The sequence below is a fragment of the Lutjanus erythropterus genome, chromosome 2, assembly GCF_056507025.1.
Source record: "Lutjanus erythropterus isolate fLutEry1 chromosome 2, fLutEry1.hap2, whole genome shotgun sequence".
Classification (NCBI taxonomy): Eukaryota; Metazoa; Chordata; class Actinopteri; order Lutjaniformes; family Lutjanidae; genus Lutjanus; species Lutjanus erythropterus.
Genome location: NC_139318.1, coordinates 20,427,491 through 20,454,359, shown reverse-complemented (window position 1 = coordinate 20,454,359; position 26,869 = coordinate 20,427,491). Strand labels below are relative to the sequence as shown.

Sequence of the window (26,869 nt, the reverse complement as noted above, 5' to 3'; positions counted from 1 at the left end):
AGTCTTAGATTATTTGACGTTTCTTTTTCTGTTATTACAAACTGTTCAATTACATTTTCTGTAAATTCAGGGTTAGGGGGTTTCTTTGCTTAGAAGTAGGGTTGCAACTATAAATACTTTTAAATTATTAATTAATCAGATGACCAGATGGCACATCACAATTTCTCAAATGATGTTTTAAAATTGGTTCTTAAGTTCAGCCAACAGTCCAAAGCCTGAAAACTTTTAATTTACTATCATGAATGACAAAGAAAAGCAGCAAATCCTCACATTTAAGAAGCTGGAATCAGCAAATGTTTGACATTTTTCTATGAAACAGGGCCAAAATGACTGAAACAATTAATCAGTTACAAAAAATCTTTGGCGATTCTTTACTTTCTTTCTCCTAATCGAGTAATAGCTGTGAAGAAATTATCAACACCACTTCAGATGGTAGAGAGAAGAAAGAAGCATGTTTACTGGAGAGGTAAAGTGAATGTTAGCCTGCTGCTTCACACAAACAAGTACAGCAGGGATTGGTGTCAGGGTGGAGGAGGGAGTAACGTTATGTGAAAACATTAAGAGAAATGACGTGTTCATGAATTTAGTCTATAATGGAGACATCATTGTTTCCAGAAAAAATAAGCTGTGCCCGGTGGCAGACAGATTCGCATACTGAATGTGAGGCTTATAGGGAACCACTCTAAACGCTGATGGTGTCGTTATTCTACACCCTCTACACTGTGTGCAATCAAAATTTACTTCATAATGATAAGTCAAAAAGTTGGCTATTTCCAATTTAAATATGTAGGTTTTATTAGTTGAACGTAGATTGCCTTTAAGTTGCTGAAAGTTCCAAATTCCCAGAAGTACGGTATTGATGACATGACCTAAATGGTAGCTCTGGTCCTGGGTGCAACAAAGCCCAGCCATGCCAGTGTGGTACCACTTTCTGTCTACAGTAGAGAGTGAGAACTGTTCCTGCGACTTACAGTCAAAACAACAGCACTGACTGGCAGTAATCATAATGGCTGGTGCCGAGGCTTGTCATTACAGGAAAATTGAAAGTTGGCTCCTGTGTGCACTGTGCTGTGTGCATGCTGTGCACTCCCAGGCTGCTGTGGTCAGGCGGTACTTTAATCTCCTGTGTGATGGAGGGTAAGCTGATACTCGTGGCCCCCTGGCCCTGAGCGGGGCAGACAGGCTAAGCCCACCATCACTCCATGACAGCCCCTAAATCAACCACCTGCCCCCCTCCCCCAGCCTTCTCATCATCTCGAAGTCCCCTTCTAGTCGGACACCAATTGGACAAGGCACTCCCTGCAGGCCTACTGGCTTTAGCAACTCAGACGTACTCCTTCCCACACTCACCAGAAGTCGTCTCCAGCTCCGGGGATGGTGTAGATGGGGCCCTGCAGGTCCTGCGGTCCAGGGAAGATGGTGTCATGGTGGATGATAATAGTTTTAATGAGTTCATTGACGTGGGCCTGGCAAGAGACCTGGTCGTGGCCCTCTGGGACAGACATCAGTGTGGGACCGAAACAGATGGCCAGGTTGTAGGGGTCCATCATGTTCTCCTCGCTGTACTGAGACAAGCTGAGCAGAAAGGAAAGCAGAGTCATTTAGAGGGCATTACCTCATCCTTCTCTCTTAAACATATAATAAACACAAAACTGACTGTGCACACAAACAACGATGACATGTCATCTATTGCCTACATCACCCCCTGCACGTGTAATCTGTGTATGTCGGATTGGTCCAACAGTAAACACTGCACGAGCCTGCTTCAGTACATCACTTCATTTGTACACTGCGGTGACGGAGGATCTGATGATGTGTGTGTGTTTCAGTGTTTGAGAAGAAGCAGAAGCATCGGGGTGACTGTAAATCACTAAAGCAAAAGAAGAAGCTCCCCTTCTGCCTCCACACGATCTGTCTGGGACCACTTGGTTTACCCAGGAGTCTCAAGTTTCAGGTCTTCCACATCCCATTTCTTTTTGTCTTTCACTCCTTTTTTGCTACTTCCCTTTACCAAAAGACTTTGTCATAAGTTCAGGGGTGGTTTGTGGTGGATTTTTTAAAACTCTGCCTTATCAGCCAATGCTTTTTGGTGGAGTTTGTCCATGTGTTTTTAAAGAGATTGGGTTTGTGGCTGATGAGTCAACTGAGAACATACAGAGCCAAGAAAAAGAGTTTTTTATGCATAATTCATCTATAAAATGTGGTCTGACCTTCATCAAAGTCACTGCAACAGACAAACAAACTAATGTTTTCCGAATTGAATGAATAAATTATCTTTATTTACATAGCACGTTGTCATGCTCAGAGCATAGCTCGACGTGTTTTGCAATTCAGTAGCAAAAACGGAAACACCAAAAACACAGGTTTAAAACCAAACACATACACAAGGAGGAAGGGAGAAACAAGTGTTACTATTTATGAAATATAATCACCAATGTTTCTTTAGAAAAGAGTGAAAAAGGACAGCTTTTAAAAGCTATATTAAAAATCTGCATTTTGAGTTGTCCTTTGAAACTTTCCACTGAGTCAGCAAGTCTAATCTTTACGGCAGAGTGTTTCATATTTTGGGGGTGTAATGGCTAAAAGCAGCATCCCCAAAGGTTTTTGTGGTGACCTTGGGAATAGCTAAAAGAACAGCAATAGGCATATTTATTAAATCATCTAAATATTTAAAAAGTCAAATAGGAAATACACATGTGCTTTCAGAGAACCTAAGATGAAGTAAGATGTCAAAAAATGTCAAAAGGTGTAAGAGAACCTTTGAGTTACAGTTAAACACCAGTCTATGTAGATCAAAGTGTCTGAGGTCATGATTCATGTCTCTGCAATAAGAAAAATATAGGGTGAAAATAGTGCTTATGGAAGGGCACCATGGAGGAAAGTACAGTTCTCCTTTTAAATGAACTGATGAAATTGTATGTCTCAAACTGGCAACCTGAATGTTCTATACTGTGTGCCACTGGGACAAATGTTATGTGAAAACTGGAATCTAGCAACTAACTTAACACTAACTGAAGAATACATTTTATTTCAGAAACGAAAGGATGGAGTAGTAGTTCACCTAACATTTCTTGGCACTGTATGTGATATTGGGCTAAATAAACTTGAAGTGGAAGACAGAAGCTTCAATTTCCCTGAGGGATGAACAAGAAGAAATATTCTTTGCACTTTGGTCTTTGATTAGGGTCCATACTTGACTTCCTGCGAAGGTTACGGGATGTTTATATTTAGTGTGAAGAGGCAATATGAAGACCTTTTAACCTCCTTCTGGTGTTTGTTTATGGTTTTTATGAGAGTGTGTGTGGGGTACGCAGTAGAGCAGAGGGATGCTCCTTAACTGTTGAAAGGAAGCTGATGAGGCCCTATTAATCTTGTAAAGTGCTGTGAAAGTTTCAGGTTTTCTGCTCTTTATGCCAAGTTATGCATGACTGTGTACTGATCTTAGATACAAGCAGTGTCACAATGGTATGGTAGTTTCTGAGACCCTAGCTCTGAAAAGATTTTTTTCTCTTCCCCTTAGACTGTTTTATGTGACCAGTTCATCTGATAGTTCCTTTTTGTGGTTTATAGTGATTAAGAAGTGTTCCGACTATTAGTGAACTTTTGTACATGGAAAGATATTCTTGTACACTGATTGATATTGAAAGCAATTGACTTTGACCGTGGCATCTTATTGTGACTCACTTCAACATTAACTGAAAAGGTCTAGGAGTCGAGCTGTCATCTCTAATTATACATTTTGTTCTCAGTGGTCAGTTTGTTTTCACCCTCCACCCAATGACATGCTTACACAAGAGACCGATATAGGTCGGATGGTTGGCTAAGACCATTTAGTGTTTTTTGTGTGAGATCATTATAAACCTGGGGCGAAACGCTTTGTTCACACAAATGCAATGTAATTTAACGAATAGGAACCATTGAATGTTACTGACACAAGCCTCAGAGTGTAAGATAATCTGCTTTTGTTTAATTTTCAATCAGCTTGTTTCCTGAGACTGTGCCACCGTGGAGTTGGTTAATTCAGTGGTTGTTTCTGGGAGCATCGCAACTTTTGATGTTCAGCTGCTACAATGTTACCGCTCATTTCGCCTTGTTTGTGAGCTTCATCAGTCATCCCCTCATCACCAGTGTTCCTCTTCGCTGATATAGACGGTCTGTGTTGTCATCATTTCTGAAACTACAACAACATCCAAACATTTGGCGTCTTTTTTAGAGTATGCCTCAGGCAGGTTTGAAGGAGCGCTTAAGGCACTCTTTTGTACCAATAGCCATCCGACTACATACTGCCGCCGGCCACACTGACTCAGCCAACTGTGAGGCTCAAAGTAGAATGGTCAACCCTCATGGACATCATTAGTTATACTGTACCACCTATACACATGGACACTGTTTGCACTGTTTCATACTATTTTATGTTTATTTGGACTGTTTTATACATTTTACTCTCCTCTGTATGTGTGTGTGAGTGTGTGTGTACGCATACTGCTACTCACTGGTTGAGGAAGGCGAATAGGTATCTCATGATGATAAGGGTTTTGCTCGGCAGAGATTGCAGAACTTTCTTGATGTGGACTGCCCGCTCCTGGAGGCTCTCCATCGCTGGAAAATAACACAGCCAGGACGCCCAGGGGATTACTCACACAATCACACACAAAAATACACACTCACTCAAAAGGATGAGAGACTTACAGACACAGGATATGAGGTCATGGAAGACTTCCTTAGGGAAGAGGGCGTGGTCCAGTCCTCTAAAGTAGAGCTTCAGGACACCAGCGATAGAGTCCATGTCGTGGTCATTCTGGTCCCCTGCCAGCGGGTCTTCACCTAAATCCAGACAAGAAGACAGAGACAGGAAGGAGAAGGGGGGAGTGTGGGACAGAAAAGCTAATAAAGCACTGCTGGACAAACTGATTAAAATGCTCATGTTTCCTGCCAGATGAGGGCCTCACCTCTCTCAAAGGCATTCTTGATGTCATTGACTTCCACCTGAGAGCCTGAAACTCTGAAGATGCCCTCATGCTGCAGGCCTACACAGACATAAACACACAGGTGTGAAGAAGTGATCATTCAGATTATTTGATGTAGGACTGTATGAAGTACTTATTGATTGTCAGTTTATCACCTACAATAGATGCTGGTGGGTCCCCAGATAGGAGAAGCTGAGAGGGGCACAAGCACTGAAGCTAAGCAATGAGCCACTTAAAAAAAGCTTAACTTAAAAAAAATCTGTATCAGTTTAAGTGTATGCTATTAGACAGCCTAGACTGGAAGCCGCCATTACATAAGCAAAATATCACTCTCTCCAAAACAACCAAACTCCTTTGGTAAATGTATTAATTTTACCTTGCAGAACATGAGAGTTGCTTGTCCATCATTTCTCGATCTGTTAGTTACTTTGCGTTGTTGTGTGACTTAAGTGAATCTGAACTTTTCTTTTAAAACGCTGAAGTCCCAGAAAAACACAAACAAACTAACAGACTGAGGCAGCGCAACCCTTGTGCTTATGTAACAGCGTTTTCCCATCAGAAAAGGCTGTAATATTGTGAAAATATTCAAAATATAGTGTATACTTAAGCTCATACTGATTTTTTTAGGTAGACCTTTCTTAAAGTGGCTCATTGTTTAACTTCCAGACTGGTACTCATCTCTGCTTTTCCAAACTGGGGACATGCTGACCATCATCTACTGTAGGATATACAATAACTATTGCCAAGTACCTCTTACAACCCCACTTCAAATAATTCCAACTATCCTTTTAAATTAAAATAATACATTTTTTTTAATTCCTAGGATTTTACAGTTACAGATATCTTGTATTTTTGTAGTTTCAAACTGAAAAGTTTTGTTAAAATTCACAGTTTAATTTTATCAAGAACCAATCACACTTGACATGACACGGCATCCAATCAGTGCTCGAGAAAAGCTGATGCCAAACCTATCACTTCAATGGAGAATTTCACTCACCATGGCGACTGATGAAGCGGATGCAGCTCTCAACCATCAGAGGAATGGCTTCGCCAGATTCCTAAAACAGGGGGAGAAGAATTACTCCCGGTAGAGGAAGACGAGACAAGAGACCGGTGTGGAAATAAAACACACAGCACACACTTCTTGTCAGGAGGATTTCCGCACACACGTCTGCACACAAACATGCATCGGTGCACACATTTCTGTGAGGGGGAGAGGGCTGGGCACAGTACCCAGCTGTTGCTAGGAGACGGTGCTTTTTCCTTTTCCCTTTGTTTGTTTGGGGTTTCCAGAAATCTCTGGGAGGTGAAGGCTGTGGAGTTCATGTTAGATGATATATGAACCTGCTGTTAGCTGAATCCCACTGAGGTTTTAATATGTTAAAAAAAATGACTTATCATTTGAAGTAAACAATCACTTGATTTCTCAAGTAAAGTGATTTGTGAAGTGAGATCTGATGCCCAAAACACAAACCATCCACAAGGGGGAGCCACAAACATAGTTCAGCTATTGTACCCAAACATGTGGGTCAACCTCACACAAACTGCAACATGAACAAACTCAACAGATTTTGAGAGATAGAGAAAAAAGTCTTAAGGAAAAGTTTAGAAAATTCCCTACTATTTATAATGTCTATTTTGTAAAGGTAAGTTGTGAGAAAAAGGGTGAACTTCACACAAAGTACAACAGAAAATGATTTATTACTCATAAAGGAGATCCAGGTGGTTCAAAGACGTTTCTTAACCATACCCTGAACTTTTTTTGCTTCCTAAAATAATAATTTAAATCACCATTGCTATATTTAGCACACTTGTATCAGGCTTTCTGCAGGTTTGAACAATTGAAACCGAACACTTTTTGAGACCTATTTCACGTCAACTCTGGGGGAAAAGTGTGGAGGTTTTACTGATGACAAAATCAGGAACACGGTTTGAAACAGCTCCTCTACGTCGTCATTGCACAGGAGTGGCAGGAATTCACAAACTTACTGCAGAGTAAATCCATGATGGGTTCATTTTGTAGTTGTTACAGTATGATCAATACAAATTTGTTCCCAAAAACACATTTAAAAGGGAAACTTAAGTTAATGCACCTTTATAAAGTAATGTTAACTTTAAACTGAAATAAAAAAGACCTGTCAAAATTGCATTTCACTTTTTAAGGACCCACAGAAATCCTGTGTATAAAAGGCAATATAAATTGGCACTAATCCATATAAATGCTGGCATTGAAATGTAACACATATTTATAGAAGTATCACTTAAAAGAGCACTTTAAACTGCCAAATTGGCACAGATGAACATAAATGTTGGCAATGATGAACATAAACTTGCAAACCTTGGAAAAAGATTGTACTGATAAAAGCTATTGCAAGAAATTTATAAATATATTATAAATTACATGTTTATGAGCCAAGAACAGTTGAAAGTGTTTCTGCTGTAATTTATGTGGGCTTGTGTTGTATGATGCCTGTACTAAACATGAGATTCCCCAGTGGAGCAGCTGCTTTTTCATCACTAAAGTGTTGCTTCAGATTGCATGACAGTGCACAAACTTACTATGTAGATTCATTTATGGATAAAAATGAATATGGATAAAAAATATTTGTTTATTACTGGGTTATGCATGATAATAAGTGGATAAGTGCTGCTGTCAACCTCCAGGAGCTCATATGTCTTGCAGGGGGAGGACACTGTGAGGAAACATGTGGCTCCATTTAAAAACTAAGCTCCAGCGGCTCTAACTGAGAAGTTTGACAGCCACTCAGAAACAGACACACACAGACACACACACACACACACACTTATGAGAGATAATTACCTGCTTCCGTACCGACGAGTTCCTCCGTCCACTACACAGAGGGAGAGATGGGAGAGAAAGAAACGGCAGTCTGTCATTATGTCTCTGGAGAAAGTCTATTTATACTCACAACTCTGGTAACGCTCTATTTGTATACACAGACACATATGCACATGTGTTGAGAATATCTATAAACAGTGACAGGGAAAATAATACCCCTGGTTGCCAAGAAATCAAGTTTAAACGCTGCTATGATACGTGTGTGTGTGTGTGTGTGTGTGTGTGAGTGTAAATGTGAGCATATTTCCTTCCTTCACCACACCTACCTGGCAAGGCAACAGTCAGTCTTCTGACCTAAAGGGGGAAGAAACAGGAAGAGGGGGATGGGAGAGATAGATGGTTATAGTAGGAGCAGGACACATGAGGAAACGGCTTCAGATGGACAGAAACAGGGAAACAAACTTCCTATTGAAGCTGTGCATACGGAGGTTTTCCTGTAAGGTTTTGGAAATGCAGACACATTTGGCCCTAAGGAACATCCCCCATCCTCACACTTAAACACACAGCTGCATCCACATATGGTCAGTGTCACTGTGACCTAGCCCTCCACACACACACACACACACACACACACACACACACACACACACACACACACACACACAAACAGCTTGTGATTATTAGATATATTAAACTCACTCTGCTTCCCTGCATGGGTCCTAATGTGTCCCACTAAACCACTCATCTCTCTGATCTGCTCCCTATTCTGCCTCTCGGCACCAGGACTTTCCTCAATCCATCTCCCCAGCACTGGGGCGCTCCCACTACACACGCACACACACACACACGGACAAGGACAAAGTCTAAAAGGTATGAAGGACACTCACTCTCTCCGAGGGTCTTCTCGATGAGGTCATGCTTGGCCTCCAGCTTGGTGATCAGGTTCCTGCCTTCCAGAAACTCTTTCAGCTTCTACAACACACACACAAAAGGCACACATGTCAGAGCAGGAATTATACAACAGTCAAACAGCCAGTGCCATGTATGCCCCTTCGACTCACACAAATTTATGGAAATCATGGATGTTGTGTCCTCAGGCTGAAGAGGAGACGGACCATCAAGATTGTTATCACCGCTAAGTTCAAAAGCCCACATCTGTGATAGTATGAGGGTGTGTTTAGAGCCCATGGCATCATGGGTAATTGTCACATCTGATGCCGAAAGGCACATACAGATTTTGGAGCAACATATACAGTCATTCAGACGTCCCTGCTGGTTTCAGTACGACAATGCCAAGACACATTCTGTACATGTCACAACAGCATGACTTCATATTTAAAGAGTTTGGGTAATAGACTGCAGTCCAGATTTTACCAGAATGGTAAAAATGATCCTGCCCCAACTTTTCTTTTTTGGAATTTGGTGCAAGCATCAAATTCAGAGTGAGTTCATATTTACAAAAAACAATTTAAGTTTGAAGTATGTTGTCTTTGTACTGTATTCAATTGAATATAGGTTGGAAAGAATTTGTGGTCTGTTATTTTTTTACATTTTACACAATATCCCAACTTTTTTGGAATCAGGGTCATAACTGTGATGCAACACAACACTGACCGTGAAGTAAAACTGCTCCGTCTCCTGCTGGTTGGCCCGTCGTTTGGCCAGGCTGGGCTTGCTGAGATAGGATTCACTGAAAGTAGACTTGACTGACTCCATGCTGTTGCTGTGGTGGAAGCACTCGGAGACGTCGTAGTCCTCCACCGTCACCATGTCTTGTATGGTGGACAGAGTGGCCTCCATGGTTTTCTTCACCTGGCAGGCAATAAAGAAAGAGAAGAAGAATAAAAATGAATGGGCAATTAAGCAGATGAATGAGCAATATCAGAGGAAGCAAAGAGAAGTCTTACCTCTTCATTCTCAATTTTGAGCGTGGAGAGGCGGGACTGCAGCTGCTGACACCTCTGGATCAACTCGCCCTCCACCGGCTGCTGTGCACACATCACTCCCATCTACACCCACACACAAAGGAAACAGTGGAAAGTGAGATAATCTGAGATAACGGCATCACAAAAACATCTGGCCCTTCCCAGTTCACAAAATTAAGCTTCAAGAGGTATTTATCACTGAATAAAAAAAAGAACTGTACCGTGTCTCCCATATGGGACTGGAAGTCAAAGCGTGCTGGGGGACAAAAGACGTTGTTGTATGTCTCCATCAGTTTCTGTTTGTCCCCATTGGCCTCTAGACTCTCTGTAGCTCCTTCCAGGGTCTCTAGGCCAGAGTGTTTGGACGTCTCTACGTTCTGCTCTGCAGATAAGTAGGTCCTCAGGGCACGTTGCAGGCTGGCATGGTAGCCTAGGTCACAGCACTGTCACAGGCACAAAAATGAATACATAAACACTCGTGGCATGGCATGCAAACACTGTTGGTAAAAGAAAATCATGCCTGTGGATGCCCCCTAACAATTTGTCATATTGTGCTGATCTGCACTTTCAGATAAAATCAGTTAAAATCATGAGCCTAAGTCTCATCAATACATATGCAGTAACAGCTCAGACATCAAATGATCCAGCCGTTGAGGGATTACTGTTATACCTTCAATGATCTAAGTAAATGCTACAAAACAGTAATATGATGCATCATTTGTACATTTTATCCATATCAGATTTTGGCATGTGAGATTTTGTGTATGCTGGATGGATAACTGGACAAACAAAAAGACAAAATAACCATTGTTCACTTTCTCAGGAAGGTTTGACTCACTCCCCCATTTTCACCTGGAAGCCACCCAACACAACCACAACCCGATCTGTTGGACTCTGGAGCAGAGGCTGCGTTAGACTTTCTCACTGTCCGTCATTTTTAAAGACACTGGTTGTAAAAATTATAGTCATAATCTGCCATCATTTTAATGTTCATCTTTTCAATAATAATGATAATGTTGATAAAAGTATTTAATTAAAAAAATAACTTGATTAGGGTGCTCCCCAGCTCAGTTGGTAGAGCGTTTGCCCCATGTACTGAGGCTGTTGGTCCTCTGCAGCAGTCGCTGGTTTGATTATGTTTTTTTTATTATATGCTATCTGTTTATTTTCTGTCTCATTATGGTGGCACTGTCTCCAGCTGCTACCTGCATGACTGGTCTAAAGCAAATTCTATGTCTAATACTTTTTTTTTTGTACATAAATCTAAAACGGATCAAATTTATCAGACGATAAACTAACACAGTGAACACCACTGACCATCTATCAGAGTGTGTCAGTGCCACCTAACTGCTCTATCAGTCCAGAAAGCGGTTATGTGTTTTTATCCAGAAGAAAATGATCGGCTGGCCATGCTGTCTAGATGTTTTGGCCGCTGGCTGTCTGTGGGGGAGATGAGAGGAGTGTTGGGAAACAAACGGACAAAGAAGAGAAAACATGTAGAGAGGATGACCAGTCTACTGCCTTCATTAGGAGCACTGACGCTAATGCGAAGAGACTGACCAAAGGGGGGCCCGACTAGAACACAGACACACACACACACACACACATCTGCAAATGTTATCTGCTCGTACAGAGCAAATAAACAGCGCGTTTATACTCACGTCAATGATGTCGGAGAGGTCGTGGATGTAATACTTGAAGACACAGCTGTTGGTGGCCTCAAGAGCGAGCAGGTACTCATTCCTGGCCTTGATGGCCTTCAGCCTGTTCTCTGTGTACTTGGCTTGTCTCTGATAGGAGAGAAGGAAAGATGGAGAGAAGGAGGGTAATGACAGGTAGAGAGAGGGAGGCAGAGAGGGAAGGCAGAAGGATAATAGGTGTTAGAGTGAAACACCTCAGTATTGATTATGGATAATAAGAAGTGGAGAACCGTGTTGCTGTGACAGGCCCCAGCTGGAGCAGACAAGGTTAGCAATAAGCCAGCCGTGCACTCATAAATCATTCATGAAGCACACATATTGTACGCCAGGATGACAACAGGTGGAGTGCTCTGAAACAGCTTTTCTCTCTCTCCTAGTTTTCCTCCATCTCACCCTCCCACGCCGCTCACCTTCTCCTTCATCTTCTCGATTTTTTTGACACTGGAGCGCCGGACGGGTTTCTCGTCGCTCTTGATGCTGGCCAAGGTGTCCGGGGAGCGCGGTGTCTGGCGGTCGTCTTGCCGACTGGAACGTCCCATCTGCTTCTCCTCCTGCTTCTCCGCCTCCTTCAGCTTGGACTCGGCATTGATGCTGTCAGTGTTGTACATGTGATACGTCTTCATCACCTGGGAACAACAGCAAACATTAAGCGTGCGTTCTCCCAGCCTGCCTTTTACTTCAGTTTTTGGCCCCGGATCAAAAGCGGGATTACGCCAGTTGGTATAATGAGAGGAGTGAAGTGCTGCGGCTCAATTACACAAAAAGATTTTTTGGAATGAACCTTCAGCGCTGGCATTCAGAAATACTGCAGCTGATGAGTCACACAAGCAGCCTCCTCCTCTACTGTACGACACAACTGTGGTGGTACGAGTTTGACATGAAAAGTTAAACACATGAAACGCATGTATGTGTGCAGTGTCAGCCTTCTTCCAGTGACCACCACCAGAACCATCATTTTACTGCTCAAACCCTCCCACAACACTGCAGACAGACACACTGCTCTGTGTGTGAGTATGCATGTGAGCATGTGTACATCACTCAAACCAGATCTATTTCTATCTCTTACTATATACTGTAATTACAGCATAAGACCTGCTTTTATGGGCCCGGCTGAGCTCAGTTACTTGTTGCTCAGAGCTGTGCTGCGGGAGGAAACTTTGCCCACACACACTCACAACAGACAGTGAAACACACTCATTGCCTCAGTCCTTTTGGCAGTGCCACGGACATGTGTAACCAGGCGCTACGATGCCCCTGACAGCGTGAGAAGACCAAAACAACAGACAGTCACGATGTCTGAAATATCAACGATCAAATCAGACTGTCCGGTTAGTGAGGACATACACAACAGGGCCTCACAGAAGCGTGACTGTACAATACTTTAGTGTCATCAGTTAAACCGCTTTAGAAAACATACTTCTATCAACAACAGTCTACAGCCAAGCTAGCAGCTCTGTCAGGCTGTAATTGGTGGTTTCAGCTAAATGCTAATGTCAGCCAGCGTGACATCCACATCATGACAATTAGGAGTTATAATGTTTACTGTGATCACCATGATTTAGTTTAGCATGTTAAAGGATACTAATTAAATTAAATACGAATTAAAAAGGCAATACCCACCCAAGCCTGTTCACCCAGCTGCTGTCTGGCAAGAGATACAGAAGTATCTGCTGCTGTACCACCAGGCTGCAGGGCAGCTTCTTTCCCCAGGCTGTGAGACTTTTAAACTCATTACTGTCAATGCATGGCTCTGTGTTTGCACACAGTTTAATGATAATCCATCCAATAGTTAATTGTTGACTGATATTTCAGTCTGGACCAAAACAGAGGACAGACTGAGCAGCTATCCCTCGAGCCAAGCCGCTAGTGTGGCTGAAAATCCTTAATCCTTAGCTGATTGCAGCCAAGCCAAGTTGCCTCCTTAATCTCCATGTCGTGTTTTTGAGTTATCCATAAGCTTTCTGTTGTCAGCTTATGTTATATTTATGTATCTGTATAAGAATCTTTTCTTGCAGTGAAGTACTTTTGGACTTTGGTTACACACTAACTTAAACTGGAAAAGTATCTGTTGTGTGAAAACCAAATGAACAGGCAGGCTATTTTTAATTTTACAGTGAACAACACTAGCATTCCTCAGGTCGCAGGAGGATACGAAGGGCTGGACAGAAACCAGAGAATCTGCAAACTTTGAGAATCATTAGGAAGGAGAGCATCATATTTTGTTTGAATATAAAAAAAAGCAAGTATCATAACTTATAGAGAGGGGTATTAGACAAAGTAGTATTAAAATAGAGCTGTGGTTTTTACTAATTGATTATTAAATGAATCAGAAACTATTTTGATAACCAGATAATTGTTTTTAATATTTTTTTTTTAAAGTCAAAATTCTCTGATTGCAGTCTCTAAAATGTTTCTATGACAATAAAGTGAATATCTTTGGGTTGTGGACAAAAGAGGACATTTGAGGATGTCACTCAGGCTTTGGGAAACAATCAACATTTTTTACCATTTTTTGACATTTTATAGATAGTTTATAATACAATTACCAAAAAGTTATTTGTAAACTAGTTGCCTTTTTGAAAAATGTCCTACGTTCGCTTATGTAACACTTCTTGTATTTTAGCCAAGCCATGTGCTGTTGTTTTGTTATTATTGTATGTTGTGTTTGCACTCCGGAACCTGAGATCACGGTCCTGAGTGACATGAAATAAAAGAATAAATGTATGAACAAAATACACAATTAAATAAAGTCAATTAGCACTTTGCTAAAGCAGTTTTTAGCATCCCATAACACCTGTGCTGCTAACCCTTGCACTACAAGTGCAATGCTCTCATTGAGCTGTATGAGATCACACATTATAGTAATGTATCTACATTTTGTGATTGCAGTGTCTGTGGTTTCTCTTACCGTGTAAAGCTCATTAAGAACTTTCATCAGGTCCTCCTGCAGTTGGATGCCGACCTCTTTGCTCTGCAGAGACAGACAGAAAAAGACAGATTCATGTGAATATAGAGCCTTAACCATTAGCTCAGGGTCATTACTTGCAGCTTCTACCGTCCCTCTGTCTACCTGCTCATCTCCCTGCCTCAGTCAACCAACTGCTCCATCATCAATCAGGACTGGATTATCTGGCTAAACGGGAGTGGAGGAGTCGCTAGTCCAGATAAATGAGCGAGACAGTAATGGACATGATGGATGTGGAGTTAAAGGAGGGAGCTACAGATACTGATCTTTACACGTTGGCAGGGAGGGAAAAAAGAGCAAGACAGAGAGGGTAAGAGGACAACAGAGCCAAAGATAGAGGGCAAGATGACGAAGCTGCAAAAGATAAAAAAAAAAAAAAAGAGAATCAAGAGGGAGGACAGAGAGTAATACCATTCCCCAGACATAACCACTGGCAGCCACTTGTGATTGATGACTTTACAGCAACACACAGATCAGTAGATTGCACACACAAACACAAGTTTTCATACACAAACAAATGCTTAAACAGCCGCTCTTGTTCATTTGAACAAATGTGTTGGGAAACTCTCCAACTGCTAAAGGACACCCTTACAGCTGGGTTTTTAGTAATGACGCAAAGAGAGGCATAAACTAGCTACAAGTTGGCTTGCACAATTAATTACAAAAACCCACAATCCCAAGTCATACATTTATGTGACCCCTCCTCCGATGTGATCGCTCCCATTCCCCTACACATTCATATCACGCTGCATTCATGTGACTTATTTGGTTCAGAACAATCTCAGTTTCTATATAGACACACTTACACAATGTAAAGCAAAACACGCTATTAATTCAACATTCATGCATACAACTCAATCAGTGTCCTCTCATTTACAGCGCTCCACTGTCAGTCCCTGTTACTATAGTAACGTGATATGGCACATGTTGAACAAAGAGGAAGGAAGCAGAAAAAAACTGATTAGCCAGAAAGTTCTCAAGCAAAAGAAAAAAAATAAAATGAGCAACACTGAGGAAAATCCTGGTGGCGAGTGTGAGAGTGATGTTATGCTCATACTGAAAAAAGGAGCTCATTCCAGTTTAGGGAACCTTTTCAGGTTTAAACCCAACAATGATTAGGAGACAAAATTGCATCATTTTAAATATATCACTTTGATTAAGTTTTAAGAGTCTTGAGTTGATTTTATGTTACAATAGACTTTTAAGTTTAAATCCAGGACTTTGATATGTTATGTTTAAATCAATGAAAGAGTTATCAGTACACAGGGGAACATTGTAACTTGCCTGCGTTCCTCACTGAAGCCTCAAAATGTTGATGGACTGGCGTTCTTGGCCAAGAACAGTACAGTGGTTGGCTGAGTGTCCAAAAAGCGCTCGGTGCTAGCTTTGATTTTCACTATTATTTATTCTAAAACTGTAACTTAAGATTCTATTTTATATGTTCAGAAGCATTTAAGTTAATCGCTTTGATTAGGTGCTCCAAAGTAAGTCAGGAAAAGGGAGGTATTATTTTGTTACATGAGACTTTTTGTATTTAACTAAAGCACTTTGATATGTCATCTGTTTAAAGCCCTGTCTAGACAGCAAGTGTCTCTGACGTGTTTTTCACTTGAACTTCTAAGAGTACATTAAATGTGTTTGTTGAAAAAATAAGAATCATGTGAGAGAATCATGATCTCACCTCTTAGGGAGAAAAATTGTGATCCACATTTTAGCTACAAAGGAACCACACAGACACAAAAGACAGAAAAGACTTAACAGATAGAAGGCATAGAGGAAAATAGAGGAGGAGACAGAAAAAAAAAAGCAAAGAACGTCAACTGAAAAAAAGGGTTAAGGAATGCAGAAAGAAAGCAAGAACAGATTTCAGCAGTGCATGTTCAGCATCTGTCTTCTCCTGGAAGAGGGCACAGGAGGGAGGCAGGCTGTAGTGTATTGGGGGTTCAGAGGTGAAGGGTGGTGAGGTGAAAGTTGTGTGATGAAATAGAGGTGGAGAAATGGAGGGAAAACCAAGGGGAGGAGAAGCTGTTTACATGGTGATGAAGAGAGAGAGGTGGGAGGGTCGTGGAAAAAAGGAAACAGAAATCATAAAGATGAATCCATCTGGGAGAATTACAGAAAGACCAGGAACAGAGGGGTATTATGCAGCAGAGCAAGAAAGTGACAGGGGAGATTTAAGGTAGTGCAGCAGATGAAAAGAGGTAACGGGATAACTGAGGCTGCCCTCGCTCTTTTAAGTGTTGTAGGAGGCTCATATTAGGTGACAAGCAGCCAGACTACAGCCAATCAAAAAGCAATCAGCCACTGCTGAGCCCTCCTATCTATCAAGTATGGATGTTGACCTTTGGACTTCTCATTTTGCCTGTGGTCGTCTGTCTGCCTCAGTCAGACTGCAACAGACACTAGCAGCCAGCACACTTCGTTAGCCCAGACGTCTGTGGTCCAGGTTGACACTGTGTGCTCATTAATACAGTTTGACTCATTAGTGCTTTCTCTCCTTCAGTGACAAGCTCTCACACTCACTCTCAGCGCGCTGACAGTTTCATTCTGCGCTGCTTTCCACACTGGCTCAGATGAATGTGTCGACTTGTCTAATATGGATCGTGATGCTCGCCTCCACGAGTCGTGCGTCTCATCGCCTATGGCACTGCTGGTATTCATGCCACTGACTGGAAATGCGATAAATGAACTGATTATTTATTTAATTAGCCATCAGAGCATTCTCTGTGTGCATGTGTGCAGCCTGTTTATGACCCAGACATGATGGAAGCGACCCTCGTGCCGAAGAACAACCAGTGGAATCAAAATAGAAATCAATACCCACAAGCCATGACTGGACCAAGAGCGATTAAAGAAAAAAAAAAGAAAAGAAAGGGGGTTTTTATGTACGAGAGCATCAGTCAGGCAGTGGGAGGTTTTTGTGTGTATACCCATCGCCTGCGATCAGACTATAGTTCAAAGACAACCTATCAGGTTGGAAATCAGGAGCCTCTGCCATCACATTCCAGACACAGACTGCTTCACTTTGCCTTTCACACACGCACTTATCTCGCTGTACTTGTTAGGGCTTTCCACATTCTTTTCTTACACCCAATCCTTACCTTAAACTGATCTAGAGTTATCCCCAATACCTTTGATGCTTCAGTGAGAACTATCCACTGATATTTCAGATATTTACTTTAATACTTTGCTAGTATTGTAATCATGAGTCTAACAAGAGATGAGGACAGGAGGGGCGACATCAGCCACAAAATGTATGGACAGTTGAGCTCCACATTTGCGCACATTGAGCAGAAATGCTAGTTAAATTCCGTAGAGGATAGGGTTAGGAGAGGATTTACTTAGACCAAACCAGAGTTGGTGATTGTTGTAACAGTGGAAAGTCTGACCAAGATGGTTTTAGTTAGTTAGGGGTCCAAACAACGTCGCTCACTGCAGACCTTTATTATTTTTGTTCTGCTTCTTTCTCCTTCTCTTTCTTCCTCGTCTCCGCTGAAAGTGTTTAAGCTGCAAAAACTGTGCTTTGCAAATTCCACCCATTACTCAAAAAAGACTTATGACCTTAAGGGGCTGGGACTGTAACATTCAAGTTTAGGTTTTTGCAATTATCTTGAAAGTGGTTTGGTATAGTCTCAAATTCCTGTCATTTTAATCATTCAATTAACCTGCATCTTTGCTTAACTAGTCCTCTGCTTTAAAAATGTCAACTTTTATGACATTCTCTCAATTTCACACTCTGCAACCAATGCAACGTCTCTTTCCTCTCTTCAAAAAAAACAAACAAACAAAAAAAAAAAAACAGGAAGCACTTGAAAACTGGTTTGGACATCGATTGCCATGGCAACAGTAAAAGTGTCAAGGAATTCAGACCAACCCTAAACTTGGCCCTTAATATTGTACCCAACACCCAACTCTAATTTTAAATCCAGACCAAAGCAATCCTCATCTGAAGAGGTACAGTTTAACAGTAATTATCTCACTATGCAGAAGATGATATCACTCTGACAGTTGTTCAGAACAAAAAATGATGCAAATCAAAACATGAACAGTATGGGATTGCGCTAATCAAATGTTCACAGATTTATACAAAGTCCAACTGTTAAAACTACACTAGGTTAGAGGCTTAAGAACATACACCTGCTCTTAGTTTGTGTGTTGCGTCTAATATGTCCTTGCTGGAGATGAACGACTGCCTCTCAGGGGAGGACTCAGCCTTGGTATTTGCTCTATAAGCTCTGATCTCCAGAGAAATCTCTTCATCCCCTCTCTCTTCTCTCTATTTCCCCTCTCTCCATCCCCATTCTGTCAGTTCTCTCTTCTCTGTTCTTCCTTCACATCTCCTCTTTCTCAGCGTAGCTCTGCCTCGTCTCTTTTCTCTCAGACTAGCAAGACAGAGATCAGCAGAGACAAGACTGAAGCTACTGTATGAGACTCAGGCATCATAAACTCTCCTGGCCTGAGGTTTGGCTGACTTGCTGTCGGTCAATGAATCACCCAAGACAGAAGACAGATGCTGGAGAGACAGACCGATGGACAGGGCAAAAATATGACATGGATTCACCATATTAGTTGCTAGCATGATATACATTAGCTCAGTTAGCCCTGCAGTAGCTAGAGGCCAAACCTTACTCTGACTCAAGTCTGACCAGAACTCCAGCTCAGATCACTAATGGAGTATCGGTTTCGTTTCAGGAAATGAAACCAGGCTCACCAACCTCTTTGTGAACACGGCTGAACCAGGACCGACGACCTAAACAGCCTCTGAGACAGGTGGTGACCAGTGTCATGACGGAGAATTCTGTCCTCTGATCAGGATTGAGTTGCTATAGATTGAGGCTTTATTTTCAACTAGAGTTGGTGATTATTGAAGATTGGGAAGCCAAAGCAATGCAGTTTTGTTGAGTTTTGTTTTTTTCTGTCAGGTTTGAAGTGTGTTTTACAAGCAAGCTTGCCTTTGTTCAGAAAAAGAGAGAAATCTGTATTCAGAGGGAGTACGGTTTGTTACATTCAATAGGAATGAAAATATTTCCCCTCTTGACATTTTGTGACTTTATTTAGTTTATTTGATCAAAAAAGCAAAGAGAGCTTGTGAAAGTAGTAAAATCACTGCTCAATACATCTCCCAGCTAAAACTACTGGGGGATCGGATTTTTGCCTCTTGAGGCACAAAGGTATTACCAGACAGGATGGGTAAGGGCGAGCTAGTTAATATGCTAAATTCAGTAGATATCTCTGCATGTGTGAATAACGTCATAACTGCTACTTCTTCATATTGTGTTGATAATATTTGCCGCTATTTGCACCCCTTCAAAACATCCCCTAACACAAAAAGAAGTGCGATCCATTAAGCAGTGTGTTACCTTCTTGAAGAGGCGTCCTGAGTCCTCGCTGATCTGTGCGAAGCGGGGAATGATGTTGTTGAGGTAGAGGTCGGACAGGGTGGCATGGTCGCGGCTCTCCCTCTTCACCTGAAGCAGCAGCAGGTTCCAGCAGTTCACTGGGGATAAAATGCTCTGCTCCTTCCTACACACAGAGAAACAGGGAGTCTTTAAGAAAAAGGTATTCGAGCACCTTCAAGCATCATTTTAGATAAATGACTAACATTAAGTCTCTTTCATCTTCTAATATCCCCACTTTCATCCTGCTTATAGATATGCACACTCACACATATACTTGCACACAGAGGCCTGCAGCGTGTAAAATATACAGACAGGCGTAACGTGCAAAAACACACACTTCTTCACACACTCTTGAGACAAGGCAGTGGGATAAAAGACAGGGAGGGAATTAATGCCCAGACAGATTTATGCACAAAACAACCACCCTCTCTCCTCTCTTTCTCTCTCTCTCTTTCTCTCTGTGTCTACACACACACACACACACACACACACACACACACAGGGTCGATGAGCCAGCCCAAACAGGGGATTCAGCCAGGGTACAAAACCCAGCAGGAAGAGGCAAGACTTCCCCACAGGCACAGCTGTCGCAGAAAGGAATAAGAAAAAAAAGGACACAGAGAAGTGAAAAAGAGGCAGAAAAAGGAGATTTAAAGACTGCAATGATTCCACTAACAGTCCAATGACTCAATACTGTCTCATTGTCTTTGCTTCAAGTGCCCATAAAGCGGTTACACAAATGCAAGGCTGCCAATGCTCCACTTACATGACAACACAGGCCCTTTCAGAGGGTGTACACACAATACTGAATGTGTGAGCGTGTGTGCACGCGTGCATGTGAGTGTGTGCGTACAGTATGTGTTATGGATGATCCATGGATGATCTAGTGGGTAAAATGGATTATGAGTGAGTGTAAGTGGATGAAAGAAGGTCTTTGTGCAGTTAAAAGCAGCTTTAACTGGATAGAGACAGAAAAGAGCTGCAAGGCATTTACATCACACACACACACACACACACACACACACACACACACACACACACACACACACACACACACACACACACACAGATGGAGGTCAGGGAAAGTAGAGCAGTGACCCAAGCATACACAAGGTCAGAGACAGACAGAGAAAGTCTTTGACCGAGGGGTATAGAGTGGGGGCGCTGTCCACGGGGAGGTGTGTGTTTGTGGGAAAGTAGCATCTGATGAGATGAGTCATAGACAGTGATGTGATATGCTGGTACTGGCTGTCACTGGTCAGATGGTCAGATGACTAACTGAGTGCAATAACAATAATGACTTCAAGGAAAAGAAATTGGAAAAAATCCACCTACGCACATATTAAAAAGCCCAAATGCTGAAATTCTCCACGAGTCGGATGCTAAACTCGACCACCGGTCATGTGGACACACGTGTGTTTGCATCGCTATCTGCTCCAACTTCTCCCTGCTGTCTGCTTCTTTTCCGGCATGGTGTCGGTCTTCACTGATTGCACAACAGTGTTTCTCTCCACCAAACCAGGGCCGCAGCAGTTCCTCTATTTGCTTAAGTGACCACTGGCCTCTCTACCTCCATGTGACATGTCACCCTCAGTGAACCAGCGATCGCCATGGTAATGGCGCTGCAGCAGCGGGTGAAATATCACCTAACCCTCTGTGACCCCTCAGCTATCACAAGGTAAACATTTTAATGTCACTGGTCCTCTGAAGGTCACATGGTGCTCACTGGGAACAGAGTCAGTCCTTGGGTCAGGTGCTGCCAGTGACTCACTTCGGGGGGGAAAATGCTAAATGGTCATTTATATTCAGGATCAAAACGCACAGCATTAAAGAGGGCATCGCTGCTGGCGGTTTGTACAGCTGACGCAAACTGAACAATTTAAGGTCCAGATTCTAAGATTTATGGGGATTTATTGCCAAAATATGGCAGAAATTGAATATACTCTTCATGTGTTTTCAAAAGTGTATACTCACTTGAAAATAAGAATCGTTGTGTTTTTGTTACTTTAGAATGAGCCATTTACATCTACAGAAGGTCCTCTCCCATTGAGGCTATGTCGCATCACCAGATTTCTACTGTAATTTCGAGTTTCACGGCCGCCATAGGTTTTCCTACATGCTTGGAAGGGGAGGGGGAGACAAGGTGTTTGCAATCTGCAAACTCACCACAAGACACCACTAAATTTTACACACTGATGCTTTGAAAAGACATCTAAATTTGCTGTATTTTTACACCATGCTGCAGGAAATGCTGTGCTATATTAGACAGACATCCTCCCTGCATGAATCCCCAATCCCCATAAATTTGGAGCCTCTACGATATGTAATTTTGTTAGTATTTTCCACCACCATTAACAATGTAAATAGACAGAAGGAGAGCATTAAGCACATGAGATTTAAATGAAAACAGCCACGGCAGATGCAAAACAGCATTTTTCAGTCCACATGTGGTCATATGACTATGTGATCTTTAGAGTTAGATCCCAAAAACCACATTGAAATAATATGTCGCTGTAGCCACGGGTTGTATAAGAGGCTGACGCTTATTAGCAGTGAAACTGGCCTAATATTTAGCATAAGGATAGGCTTTGAATCAGTGTGCAACTTGTGAGGGCTTCTCCATGTGACCAATCAGCCTGTCAGCCTCAGGGCACACACATGCGCGCGCACACACACACACGCGCGCACACACACACACACACACACACACACACACACACACACACACACACACACACACACACACACACACACACACACACACACAATACAGTTAAACCATGTAACCCCCCACCACTGCTGTACGCAGTCTGCCAAATAGCAGGAATACCAGGGGTCTCCATGGGATCAACACACACACAACCCTCACACCCTACATTGCTTGGAGCACCATCAACGGCTGGCTGTACGGAGAAACAGCCACAGGCACACACACACACCTACATTCAGACACAAAAAAATACACACGCATAACTGGAAAATAGCTCAAATTCCAGCGTGGCACCCGGATTGAGCAGCAGCAGATGCAGGGAGACTGTTAAACACACAGATGTTGGAGGAGGAGAAAAGAGAGTGGGAGAAGAAGAGCAGAAGGACAAATGAAAAGCAAAAGACTGGGCACTTGTCAGTCAATTGTATCTTTTTATTGCCAAATGACATCTTGATAAATTATGATGTGAACAGTTCTGCTGAAACTGCTCCAGTTGCTGACCTGCAGCACAACTACATGTTTTATTCTCTGTTCTTTGCCCTCCCTCCTCCTCTGTTCCCCATCCCTCCCCCTACATGCAACACAGTGAAACACACACTCTGCAACTGTCTCGGTATTGATCTGAGCCTAGAGGGTGTGTGTGCTGTAGATGTGTGTCTGTTTGTGTGTGTGTTGGTGGGGTATGTCCTCTTGGTTGGAATTGGGTTTCGTTTAGAGGACCTATCGATCCCTTTTAGTCTGTGCCTGAGTGTGTGTGAGAGAGCACGGATGTGCCCCCCCCCCAGCAGCTTGTTTCTGGAAAAGTGTGAGATGCAAAATAAAACAGAACAAAAGCAGTGCAGGAAAAAAAGAGGAAGGTGGCAGTAAACAGGGTCATAGTGAACAGGAAGTTACAGAGAGAAAGAAGACAAGCAGATGAGGAAAGAGTCCAGTCCTTCTCAACAGTTTTGGTCATTTTGGAATATCCAGTCTGTCAAAACAGTCAGGTAGTGTTTCCTCTACAGCAAAGCACTAGCTAAAACACAGAAAATACTACTTTAGTCAAATCTAATGATAAATATCAAAGCAGGTAACAAAAGAAAAAAGTGTCCCCTAGTTGTTCTTTAAGAAATATTAATTCTCTTGGCAATTAATATTAAGAAGAAGCAGTAAAACTAATGCTGTGCCTTTGAAGCTTAATCCAAATGATACATTTGGGTCATAAAATAAGAGGTGTTCAGGGCCATCCAAACCAAGAACTATAATACCAATAATCACTGCACACACTCCATGCTACAACTGTGTCGACAGCTTAGGAAAATGGACAGTGATGACCTGTTGCTTCTGAAGAAACAAAAAATAAACCAGAAAGATATGGGTTCATGAAATTCTCAAGGAGTTAGGAGAATCTAATACTTACATCAGACAGGACCAAACAAATGTCAGCGACTGCATCAGAGTGAAAGACCATTTGGCACCATGTCTCAGATAAAAAATAACATGTTTTTCTGAGTACTCTGCAGCCTAATATTATGTTTAGGCTATACCTTGTAAATTCTGGACTTTGACTGGCTACCACTGTTTCTATCATTCATAAATTTGCTCTGAATGTGAACCCAATTATATCATTCATCACTCTAATTTTTTGTCTCGACTACGCCATACACATGAGTTATCCCTCCTTGTCGTGGACGGCTGCTGCACAAATATTGATTTCTAATTTTCTTCACTAGTAGACAAATTCACATCAAGAGTAGTATTTGACCTAAGTGACAAACATAAAATCTTAATTGTAATGTAGATATGACAAAAGATATAAAGCCTAATAAATTGTGTTTTTGCATTATGCTTATATTGATCTATTTATACAAAAATAACTTGAAAAACAGCTCAAAGTTGGACCCTAACACTGGGTGCTTTCCATTCAAAGTAAAAGGAAGGAAAGGAAAGGAAGAGGTTATGTGTCTACTGAAGAGGTTATGTTAGTCCAATCCAATGCCACCATTTTGAAGAATAAGCAGTTACTGATGCTGCACAGGTGTCCCACAAATCATGACACACTTGGTGCAGCTACCCCTGGCCTCTGGGTTTTTTGGGGAAGAATGAGTATTGCAGAACCGATGTATTAATGATACTGCATTAATGATCACAGCGGCCTACAGGCCCTTCAGCATAGCAGCAGTAATCAATCATTCAACACATGTCTAACGAAAGGGTGTTGCCAACCGGTTTAACACTTCTGCACAGGTTACACCTGTGTTTTCCTGCTCAAGGTTCCTTCCTCCGAAAAGATGCATCTCAGGTATTATAAAATCCTCAATGATAATGGTGGAGTGGGGATACAAGGAAGCACCATTAGCTAAAGGGAAAGCATCTTCTGCCTCTATTTACGTATCTGCGGTAGCGCCACTAAATGTGTGTGTAAGTGTGTGTTTGTGGTTAGATCAGCAGTTCAGTGAATCCTTCCCCACAGGGAAAACAGACTCCCACCAAAACCTGCCAGATAAATTATACAATTATACAACAACACATCCCGCTGTTAAAGCTGATGAACTCCAGTGTGTATCTGCGTGTATCATATATACATCGATGACGGAGAGAGATAAAGAGTGACGGAGAGAAAGAGAAAGATGTTCTCTGTTTGGGCAAGGTTACACACAGCAAGACACTGAAAAATAGTCAGAGCACAAAATCACCACCTGGCCATTTCTGGCAAGATTACCAGTTACACACACACACACACACACACACACACACACACACACACACACACACACACACACACACACACACACACAGGACCTCACTTATAACATAAGTGATTGTCCTAATGAAATGTATACGTGATGAATCAGTTGCCGTTTCATCAGCTCAAACTGGGAAGCAGTGAGTGATGTAAGTCAGTATTTTACAGCTACATGCTGATATGACCGTCCCTCTGGGCCATCCTTCTGTTTCATTTTCTGCTCATCTCTACTTCTCTTTTCTTGGGAAGGAAGTGACTCATCTTTAAAGCACTTTAAATAAAGTGCTAAATAAAGAAAAATTTTCCTTCATATTCTTTCAGTTTGAATCTTCACAAAGGATGACTGTCTAAGGCCATGATTTTCAAAGTGGGGGCCAAACAAAGCATTTTTTTAATTATTATTATTATGTGTATTTTTATAAAATACAATTTATAATGTATATATATAATTTATGCCATTTTGGGCCACCTTACAAAACGTGAGGGCCTGGCCCTAAGGTAATGCTACATCTGGGGCCTTGACAAGCCTTGACAGAGTTAAGGGCCCTTTGATCTAAGGAAGCCATTCCTAAACCTAAGAATGCCACAGCCCAGTTTGAAATTTGAAAATCTTCTGCTGCCAACCAAAACCTTTAATAACAACTCTGATCAACATGTTAGACTAATTGTACCACTGATGAGATTTGTTTTGGTGTTAATGTGTCACGTCACCAAATATGGTGTAAAAGCTGTTAAACCAGGTCGGTAAAATACGGTAAAACACATAATGTAAATCCTTCAGCTTTGTTCATATTACCCTTCTTTTTTAAACTAATTAATCTTAAATATTTATGCTAATTTCAAACATATTGAAATTGAAACCTCAATTTTTTATTTATTTCTCTTGATCTCTATAGGGCCCAAACTTCCAGAATCACTTGTCTATAGCATCTGAACCAGTCTAAACAAATAAAACAATATGAAACATGACAACAACCTGCTGTTCAGTGTAGTAGCGCTTTATGCAAGTGTGTGTGTGTGTGTGTGTGTGTGTGTGTGTGTGTGTGTGTGTGTGTGTGTCCATACTTGAGTAGATGGTCCTTGGTGCTGCGTGTCTTGGTGAGGAACCTCTCAGCCAGCTTCTCAAGGTTGCGGCTGTAGTCGACCTCGATCTCTGCTTTCTTTCTGAAGAAGTCCTGCAGATCCTGCAGCAGCTGCACCCTCAGCTCACACTGCTGGTCCAGACACTTGAGCTGCTCCACCAGCTGGGCACGGATCTCTGCCAGAGACAGAGAGACAGAGATGAGTTTGACTTTATCATGCAAACCACAATCCAGGTGTAATCAACACAGTGAAACCACAAAGGATAGCCTACAAATAATGTTTGTTACCATGCACTCCTAAAATCAAAGGCCTCTTTTCTCTAAAAAAACGTGCAATTATCCATACGACTGGAGAGTAAGCTGCATACATTACTGTTGGCAGTGCAGCACTATCATTAAGATGCGTGCCACAACAATGTGCAAGATATTAAAGTCTAAAACGGTTTCCTCTTTACAGCTGATGTGGATAGAGCTCCAGTAGAACACCTGGCAGAGCCCTGACACATCAGCCTGGAGTCTTGGCTGAAATCCATCCCCTGTGCACCCCTTCCACCCCCAAGTCTGGAAAGCACAGACTGCTATGCATGTGTGTACAT

General features: G+C 42.0%; 1 protein-coding gene across 3 annotated transcripts in view; it reads right to left on the bottom strand.

The window, feature by feature from the left end:
• The window catches only part of srgap2 (SLIT-ROBO Rho GTPase activating protein 2), a 74,110-nt gene that overhangs the window by 5,732 nt on the left and 41,509 nt on the right, over window positions 1-26,869 (bottom strand). For all 3 annotated transcript variants that reach the window (XM_084731317.1, XM_084731319.1, XM_084731320.1), the window contains exons 2-17: window positions 26,257-26,449; window positions 19,718-19,880; window positions 14,301-14,363; window positions 11,803-12,018; window positions 11,354-11,482; window positions 9,914-10,135; window positions 9,675-9,776; window positions 9,382-9,579; window positions 8,655-8,739; window positions 8,094-8,121; window positions 7,789-7,819; window positions 5,965-6,025; window positions 4,950-5,027; window positions 4,690-4,824; window positions 4,494-4,599; window positions 1,351-1,575 (exon numbers count right to left, since the gene is read on the bottom strand). In XM_084731317.1, the coding sequence (XP_084587443.1) occupies window positions 1,351-1,575; window positions 4,494-4,599; window positions 4,690-4,824; window positions 4,950-5,027; window positions 5,965-6,025; window positions 7,789-7,819; window positions 8,094-8,121; window positions 8,655-8,739; window positions 9,382-9,579; window positions 9,675-9,776; window positions 9,914-10,135; window positions 11,354-11,482; window positions 11,803-12,018; window positions 14,301-14,363; window positions 19,718-19,880; window positions 26,257-26,449 (2,035 nt within the window). The remainder of the gene's footprint in view (window positions 1-1,350; window positions 1,576-4,493; window positions 4,600-4,689; window positions 4,825-4,949; window positions 5,028-5,964; window positions 6,026-7,788; window positions 7,820-8,093; window positions 8,122-8,654; window positions 8,740-9,381; window positions 9,580-9,674; window positions 9,777-9,913; window positions 10,136-11,353; window positions 11,483-11,802; window positions 12,019-14,300; window positions 14,364-19,717; window positions 19,881-26,256; window positions 26,450-26,869) is intronic.